The following is a 9,491-nucleotide window of genomic DNA, read 5'->3' on the forward strand; positions in this document are numbered from 1 at the left end:
TGGTCAACTCTCAGTTCTTTCAGTAATAAACAAGTCATACCCATTCCACCCTAAAACCTGCAAATGAAAACACTATATGACCCGGGTGCATAAGCTAACATCATTGCCAGTATGATTGTCAGCAATTCAACCTTATAGGAAGACAATCAGAACGTTCCTGTTGTAGAATTTGACTTTCCCGAAATTGCTCCATTACCGATACTGACTAGATACATAAAATCTACCCCAGACAATATATACCAACCAACAAAGCTCCAGGTCGAGATGGAATTCCTCCAGTCGTTTTGAAAAACTGTAGCCCAGAAGTTGTACCTGTTCTAGCTAAATTACTCAGTCTATGCATACGTACTTTTCATTCGTTAATTCTTAGAAAGAACCCAATAACCACCCAATTCCGAAGAAAGCAAGTTCCTCTAACCCCTCGGATTACAGACCAATAGCTATCATATCTTCTCTTGGTAAAGTATTTGAGATTCTCATTGATAAGCACATTGTTAAACACAGTCAATGCAACAACTTAACTGGTGACGGACAGTTTGGTTTTCGCCACGAAAGATCCACTGTTAATATACCTAATCTCTTCATTCATGCAATCCCTCAGTTAATTGACCAATATGGAGAAACCCATGTGGTAGCCACTGATATTTCTAAAGCTTTTGAGCGTTTGTGACATTACCCTGCCATCCTAACTCTTTTGCAACGGCGTAGCATCTTTTGTTCCACTGGTTTCCTCACATCTCAGTAACAGGAAGATAATAGTTATAGCAGATAATGTATATTCCTATTTCCACTCGACTAATGCCTTCATGCCACTAGGATCAATCCTGGCTCCAACTCTGTCTGTCTGTCTGTCTGTCTCTCTCTCTCTCTCTCTCTCTCTCTCTCTCTCTGTATATATATATATATATATATATATATATATATATATATATATATATATGAGAGAATGGGAGAATGGATGGGGGATATGTGCAGGAGTAGGTGAGAATGAGAGGGCAAAAGGAGTGTGTATTGTTGTGGGTAACAGATGGAAGGAGAACATAATAGAGTATGGATCAGTTGGTTCAAGGATTGTGTGAGTAAGACTAAAAGTTGCATTACAAATGTGGGCGATTGTGTGCGTGTATGCGCCGATGCAAGATCGTGCAAGCAGAGTCAGAGAAGAGTTCTGGACAAATGTGGAAGTGTGCATGGAAAAATTTGAAAGGAATGAGAGATTGTTTTTGATTGGTGATATGAATGGTAAAGTAGGGAATGTGAAGGTGGAGGGAATAGTTGGTGAGTGGGGTGTGCCTGCTGAGATAGATGAGAATGGCAGTGCTTTAGTGGATATTTGTGCCGGGAGGGGGTTGGTGATAGCCAATACACTCTTCAGGCACAAAATGATCCATATACATGGCGAGTGATGAGAAGGGTGGATGGTGAACTGAATGAATGGAAGGCAATGATTGATTATGTGTGTGTGGATGAAAGAATGCGAAGATGTGTAATGGATGCAAGAGCATACAGAGGTTGGGGGAGTGGACTTTCTTAAATCCACTTGGTGGTGGTCAGAATCAAGGTCCAAGTAAAATGGAGAAATAGAAGAAGGGAAGGACGGGAGGAAGAAGTAGATGTAAGGAGAGTGGAAAGGTGACAAGAGAATGAGAAAAGGGCAGAATATAAGAGAGAAGTGGAGGAACGATTGGGTAAATATGAACTAGAGCAGATGGGGGACGTGGAAGGTGTGTGCAAGATATTCACAGAGGAAATATGTGCAGTATGTGAGATGGTGTGTGGAGTGAAGAGAAGACCAAAGGGGGTGCAAGGAACAGCATGGTGGAATGAAGAGGTGTGACAGGCTGTGGCACAAAAGAAGAAAGCATATACTGAATGGATGAGAAATAAGGGCGTGAAAGAGGTTGAGAGACGGAAGAGAGAGTTATATGTAGAAAGGAAGAGAGAGGTGAAAAGATTAGTAAGAGAGAGTAAGAAGAGAGTGGATGAGGAATTTGGAAGGAATTTGAGTGTAAAGTGGAGGGAATGTAAGAAAATGCTCTGGAAAGAGGTAAAGAGAGTCAGACAGGGTGGCAATGAAGTTAGTAGGGGAGTGAAAGATAAAAATGGCAGATTATTAGTTGAGATGGGAGAAAAAGTGAGCAGATGGAGAGAGCACTTCAATGAACTGTTGAACATAGAAAATGAAAATAATGCAAGTATAAGTGGCTGGGGAATGGCTGGGAGAAGGAAGGAGGGGAGAAGACAGGAAGGAATCAGTAGGATGGAAGTTGTGGAAGCATTGAAGAAAGTCAAAATGGAGAAAGCCCCAGGAATTGGTGGAGTGTGTGGTGCAATGCTGAAGCATGGGGGAGAGACAGTAGTAGAATGGAAGTGAAAGATGTGCAGATTGGCATGGGAGGAAGGTAAAGTCCCGTATGATTGGAAGTCAGGTATAATTATTCCCTTGCACAAAGGGAAAGGGGAAAAAGAAGTATGTGGTAATCATAGGGGCATTTGTCTTCTTAGTGTAATAGGAAAAGAATACGGTAGGATTCTTATTGACAGAGTTAGGGAAATAACAGAGGAATTAGTTGGAGAAGAACAGGGAGGTTTTAGGAAGGGAAGAGGATGTGTAGATCAGACATTCATTCATAGATCTTTAATGGAAAAGTGTCTAGAGAAGGGAAAGAAGTTGTATGCAGCCTTCATAGATTTGGATAAAACATATGACAGGGTGGATAGACAAGGATTGTGGAAAGTATTAAGAATGTATGGAGTAGACAGGAAGTAGTTGACTGCTGTGAAGGGTATGTATGAGGGCGCTAAGGCTGCAGTGCGTGTGGATAGTGAACTGAGAGAGTTTTTCTATTTTAAGGTTCGCTTGAAACAGAGATGTGTCATGTCTCCATTGTTGTTCAATCTGTATATGGATGGGGTTATAAAAGACATACAAGGTAGGGTAGTGGATGTTGAAGTGGCCCTAATAAGAGAGGGCAGTGTTTGGATTCTCCTTGTACTCCTGTTTGCAGATGATACTGTGTTGTTAAGTGAAGACGAAGGAGAGCTGCAAGGCTTGGTGGATGAGTTTGGGAGAGTGTGTAAGAAACGTAATCTAAAGGTGAATGTAGGGAAGAGTAAAGTTATGGTCTTCGACAGAGGTGAAGTCAGTGAATGTACAGTAAGGTTGGATGGTGAGGAAATGGAAAATGTGAGTACGTTTTAAGTACTCGGGTAGTGTCATGAGTAAGGATGGAAATTTGGAGAGTGAAGTGCTTGAAAGGGTACAACAAGGAAGAAAGGTTGCTGGTTCCTTGAAGGCAGTGAAAAGAAACTGGGAAGTGAGCATGGAAGTGAAAGTTATTACATGGCAGTATTGTGATACTAACTGTGACGTATGGAACTGAAGCTTGGGTGTTGTTAGACGGACACAAGTCAAGAGTGAGAGCAGTGGAAATGAGTTATTTGAGAGGAGCCTGTGCAGTCACATGGAGAGACAGATTGACAAATGAGGATGTGAAGGAGCATTGTGGTGTGAATGTGGATGTGATAGGAAGCATTAGGAGAAACACTCTGAGGTAGTTTGGCCATGTGGAGAGGATGGAGAGTGAGAGACTGACGAGGAGAGTGTGTGGTGGTATTAAAGTTGGGGTCACCACTGTGTCGTTTTTTGGTTATGGGGATATATATTTTACTAGGGGCTACACCAAGGCAAATGGTTAGGAAAAATAAATCCCAATTTGTTGGGAAGAGATAGACAGGGCAGTAATAACTGAGTTGGAACAATACAGACTCAATGCTTTATTTCAAAATAGTACAAGGCCATTACGTTACAGAATGTGTAGATCAATTACAGGAATGAAGAGTTACTGATTGGGAATATGAGTAATGAATTTAGCAACAAGCGGGAGTGCCAGGCTGTTGTGTTCATGTGTATCGTATATGTAAAGTTGTACCACGTGGCCAGATTTTACTAGGAGAGACGGAAAGCAAGGCAGGTAGTAGTCGGGTGAAGTTCTGAGCGGGAAGAAGGGCGAGCGAGGTCGCCCGCTCGGTTTTAAGCCTCTTAATGAGGTAGGCGGAGCACCGGTAGGCCTAGGTCACCTGAATAGGCAAATTTCATTGGTTTAGGCACCACTACAGGTGAGGAGGGAAGAGAAATTGAATATTATTGGAAGCGGCACTGGTACAGATGAGGAAGGATGGGTAATCGAATACTACTGGTAGCAGCATGAGTGGCCATGCTAATTCCGAAAACAAGGTGGGAGAAAGCCACGAGGGAAGGAAACCACATGTGTAGGTGAAATGCAGAAAAGCCACAAGGGAAGGAAACCACATGTGTAAATGAAATGTGAGGTACAATACTTTGTGGTGTAATATACGCCACAGCACTCCCCCTCCCCCCCTTCCTAATATGGCAACAAAACAGGAAGAAAAGAGAAAAAAAATGATTAGGGTACAAGGTTAAATATATATATATATATATATATATATATATATATATATATATATATATATATATATATATATATATATATATAATTTTCAAAGTGAGTGAACATTGGAAAGTGATTTGAATGTGTTAATTACAAATGGCAGTTGTTATAGATTAAGAAATAGTAGCCAGGCATAACATTCTGTATGAGAATTTGACTAGTGCTTAGTTATTATTAGGAAATGAATGAGTTATGTCCGCCTTTACAACTGATCTATTGTATGAGGTAGTACACACACAAAAACAATTCTGTACCATACAAATGCAACGTAGGCGTGATGATTTGGAGTGTCTGCAGTTTTTGGTATCAGATTATGCTGGAGTGTAAAATTGTTGTGGTTTGCCGAGATGGCCTGATTGTGTGTACGTAAATGTGGTAGTTATTGATGTAGTTTGTAGGGTTGTGGTTAATGATGGAGGGATTATGGGAATGACGGGTGTTGATGGATGAGGGGTATTGACTGGGAGAGGGGTGAGGACTGATGGGAAAGAGTGTGGGGTAGGATTGCCTGAGGTTGATGGATAGGATGGGTATGGTTTAAGGACTGGGTAAGGGGAGGGAGCTGGGGTTGATGGAGAGGGTGGATGAGGTGTAAGGACAGGTTGAGGGGTTGTGGGTGGGAGGTAAGGTGAGAGGTAGGATCGTGTGAGGTTGATGGAGAGGGTGAGTTAGTGGTAGCAGGGTTAGTGCTGGAGGTCGGGTTTGTGGACAGTAATGTGGGTGGTAGTGAGGGAGTGTTTGCATCAGTGGTAGAGGTTTGCTGTACTGCATGATGCCTGAGTCAGTAGGTGGAGATGACAGGTAGCGGAGGGTACGAATTGACAAAGGGGATGGGTTGTGTGTTTGTGTGTGTGGGTGATGCATGTAGGTGTTGGTGCTGGGGTTTGAGGTGTTGGTTGTGTGTGTGTTGTTGGTTGGCTGGCAAGGTTGGGGGATGACGTGTGGGGTGTTGTCTGTGACTGGGTTTGTGGTGTGGCCAGTTTGACTCTGTCTGCAGAGATTGTGGATGGTTTCCCCTGTTTGTATATCATGACACTTTTGTCTGAGTTTGTGATCCAAGGGTATGGGCCTTCATATGGGGTTCGGAGTGGTGAAGTGCACTGACCCCTCCTCATAAAGGCCTGTTTGGTGTCTGGTAGGGAGTGCGGGATGAATGTCGTCTGGTGCTGGCAAGAACGAGGAGGGACTGGTCGTAGTGCCTGCATTGCCTGCTGGAGCTCTGGGAGAAAAACCAGGGCTGGCGTACCTGGTTGCGGGGTGAACTGCCCTGGCAGCCTCAAGTCTTCCCTGTGCATTAGCTCTGCAGGGGAATTCCCGATGTCCTCTTCTCCGTAACCCACAAGTTTAGGAGGATGATTGGCAGTGCGGCCACCCAATTCACTGAGTGGGGATGTGCCCTCAGTGGTTCCTTCAGGCGACAATGGCGGAGCTCAATCATCCTGTTTGCCTGAGGGTAATATGCGGAGGTTCTGTGGCGTTTAGCACCAAGAAAGTCCATTAGTCCTGCCATGCCCGAGATTCGAATTGGGGGGCCTTGGTCTGTGATGATGACCTGCAGGGTGCCAAAACGAGTGACCCAGGATGTCAGGAAGGGACATGCCACATGGTCAGTCGTAGCGTCCAGCATGGGCATGGCCTCGACCCACCTTGTCGCTCTATCTATGCATGTTAAGGTATACTGGTTACCCCTAGATTCAGGGAGGGGGCCGAGGATGTCAATGTGGACTGTGTGGAAACATTGAGTTGGTGTGGGCAGCGGTTGAAGTGGTGTCTTGGTGTGGCGATGCACTTTTGCTGACTGACATGCAACGCATGCTCGGACCCAGTTGGTGGTGTCACGCCTCATCCCTGGCCATACCACTCGCCGGCTGCTGTGTTTGCCATGAATGCCTGGGTGCGCCATATCGTGGTAATGACTAAAGACTTGCCTTTGAAATCGCTGGGGAATATAGGGCCATGCTGTCCTGCAGGATATATCACACCAGAGTTTCTGGGGTGTGCCGGTGACATCAAGCTGTTGCAGTTGAAGTGAGGTCATGGCCTGCAGCAATTCTTGGAGTTCCTGATCGTCCTTCTGCTCCCGGGCCAAGGCTGCATGGTCAAGCGGGGGTAGTGTAGGGCCGACAGCTGAAACTCCACAGCACAGGGTGTCTGCAACGTTGTTCAGGTCCCCATTGATATGCTGGATGTTAGTGGAAAACCCTGAAATGAAGGCTAGCTGTCTTACCACTCAAGGAGACCAGTTTTCAGAAATCTGCACCATGGCGTAAATAAGGGGTTTATGGTCGGTGAGGATGGTGAATTCTCTACCTTCCAGAAAATGCCTGAAATGTCTGACTGCCTCATATATAGCCAGCAACTCCCTATAGAAGGCACTGAATTTGTGCTGGGCAAGGTTAAGGTGCTGGCTGAAGAATGCAACAGGCACGTTTGCATCACTGACTTGTTGTTGTAGGACTGCACCCACAGCTTCGGCAGAGGCATCTGTGGTGAGTGTGATGGGGGCATCTGGTGATGAGTATGCTAGGCGGGGTGCAGTGGTGATGTGGTTTTTGAGGGTGGTGAAGGCATGGTCTGACTGTGCAGTCCACTGAAGAGGCTTGGAGGATGTCTTTTTTGTCCCCTTCAAGAGATCGTTAAGGGGGCTAGTGTGACTGTGGCATTTCTCAGGAACCTTTGATAATAACTGACCATCCCTAAGAACTCCCTGAGCTTGCGAGGTGTAGCCAGGCATGGAAAGTCTTTAATGGCATCCACCTTCTGATGGAGGGGCGTGATACCTGTGGCAGATGCCCTGCGGCCCAAGAAATCCAATTCGTCTGCATCGAGGATACACTTCGCCGGGTGCACACGAAGCCCGTAGTCCTGTAGGCATTGGAACAAGCATTTGGAGGTGTGTTTTGTTCTGCTCATGGGAATCAGAAGCGATGAGGATGTCATCGATATACACCATGATGAAATCTAGCCCCCTGACAACCTGGTCCATAAATTTCTGAAACGTTTGTGCAGCGTTTCTGAGGCCGAAGTTCATCTTTGTGTATTCAAACAAGCCAAAGGGAGTGGTTACTGCCATCTTGGGGATGACCTTTTCCCGCACAGGGATTTGGTGGAACGCCCTGACTAAATTGATCTTGGAAAATACGCGACGGCCATGTAGTCGTTGGTGGAAATCCTGGATGTGGGGAATGGGGTATCTATCAGGAACTGTCATCACATTCAGTGCCCTGTAGTCCCCACATGCTCTCCACTTGCCCTGCTGTGCCTTCGGTACCATGTGTAGAGGGGATGCCCAGCAGTTTGATGCCCTTGTCAAGCATCAACTGAAACTCCTTTTCTACTGTCTGACAACGTTCTGGGGGAAGGCGTCTGGGATGGGTGAAACAGGGCGGTCCAGAAGTGATGATGCAGTGCTCTACACCATGGTCTGTATGGCCATTGTTGGGAGAGTGATAGGTCAAGAGGGGAAACTGCCATAGTATGGAATTGTACGAGGATTTCTGGTGAAGGTGTGTAACGAGTGGAGGATTACCAGCACACCCGGTTACTTTCATGGATGGGTTTGAGGGTCTGTGATATAGATTCTGTCTTCTGGTATCCACAAGCAAGTCATGTGCCTCTGGGAAGTCAACGCCAATAATGGGTTGATTAACATCTGCGACGAGGAACGGCCAAGTAAATGACTCTGACTGGGCGAGTACCACGTGACAGGGTTCCATGCTGTATATGGCTATGTGGGTGTCGTTTGCTGCTATCAGGTCAAATGCGGGTTGTTGAGCCATTTTGTGGTCAGAGATGGGAGGGACTAAACTGAATGCGACTCCAGTGTCAATAAAGTATTTTGTGCCGGAGATGGCGTCTTTAACCCCATAAGTGCTAATCTCATCGATCGGGCTTTTTGCGCAAGTTCTTAAGAGGACGAGCAACACCGATCGTACAACATCCACAAAAAACTGGCGGCAGCTGGCTCCACCCCAGCTGTGACGTAAATGGCTTCTAACCTATCAGAACTAGGTGTTGGACACACCGGAGGGGGGACCCAGGCCCGTAACTAGGAGGTGGGGGGTGTATCCCCCACCTCCCTCTCGCCACATCTTTCTATTCCACTACCTTGTTACTACCCTACCTCCCACCATTCTTACCACCACAACAACCCCTCCCACCCCCTCCTCATGCATTCCCCCCCTCCCATGTGGATCCCCCTCCCACGTCCCCCTCCTTAGTCAACTAGGGGGAAGGTATTTCCCCCCTATCCTCCCTCCATGTCCCTGTACTCCACTTTAGCCCTTCCTTTGTGTCTTGTGGTGGTCTCCTCCCATCTCTCGATCCCCATCCAACCCCTCCTGGCCTTACCAGCTCCCCCTACCCCCCACCCCCTACCCGCACCCCCTAGCACCTCCCCGGCCTCGAATATTTTGTGTATTTTTTACGCTTTATGATACGTGTTTTTGAATCATTACCTGTAATTTATTGGTGTCTGCATACAGATATCCACACCACAATTACTTCAGCTGTCTTTAGTCGAAACCCACTTGAAAAAGACATTTTATTTTATGCCGACGCATGGAAGCATGTTGGAGCCTTCAAAACGAAACGAAACTAAACGAAACGAAAACTAGATTTGACAGCAAGGAGGGGAGGGGAGGGGGAAGGGAGGAGGGAAGGGAGGTTAGGCGAGGGGAGGGGAGGGACGGAGAGGAGAGAGGAGGGGAGGGAAGGGAAGGGGATGGAGGGGACTGGAGGTTTGAAGAGGGGAGAGAAAGGGAGGATAATTTTTACTATTTGTCATATTTTTACTGGGGGGGTTTATGACCTATTTCCCTTGCTAGATTTGACAGATGGGTGGGGAGAGAAGGGGGAAGAGGAAAGGGGAGGGGAGGTTAGGTGAGGGGAAGGGAAGGGAAGGGAAGGGGAGGGAGGGGATGGGAGGTATGAGGAGAGGAGAGGAGGGAAGGATAATTTTTATTTATCATATTTATTTGGGGGGTTTGTTACTATATTATATTTTTCTAAGCACGTTAC

The 9,491-nt window shown here is 46.3% G+C and overlaps 1 protein-coding gene across 1 annotated transcript; it reads right to left on the bottom strand.

The window, feature by feature from the left end:
- Positions 1–7,669: 7,669 nt before the first annotated feature.
- On the bottom strand, positions 7,670–8,251 carry LOC145414991 (uncharacterized). Its single transcript, XM_080284411.1, has one exon. The coding sequence runs from the start codon at positions 8,249–8,251 to the stop codon at positions 7,670–7,672; it is 582 nt and encodes a 193-aa protein (XP_080140537.1).
- Between the last annotated feature and the right edge of the window lie 1,240 nt (positions 8,252–9,491).

Source organism: Coenobita brevimanus, chromosome 101, assembly GCF_032717465.1.
Source record: "Coenobita brevimanus isolate Jiangsu-jjx chromosome 101, ASM3271746v2, whole genome shotgun sequence".
Classification (NCBI taxonomy): domain Eukaryota; kingdom Metazoa; phylum Arthropoda; class Malacostraca; order Decapoda; family Coenobitidae; genus Coenobita; species Coenobita brevimanus.

Bases quoted from the DNA above. Each gene is read 5' to 3' on its own strand.
- LOC145414991 (XM_080284411.1), bottom strand. From the start codon at position 8,251: ATGGCTCAACAACCCGCATTTGACCTGATAGCAGCAAACGACACCCAC.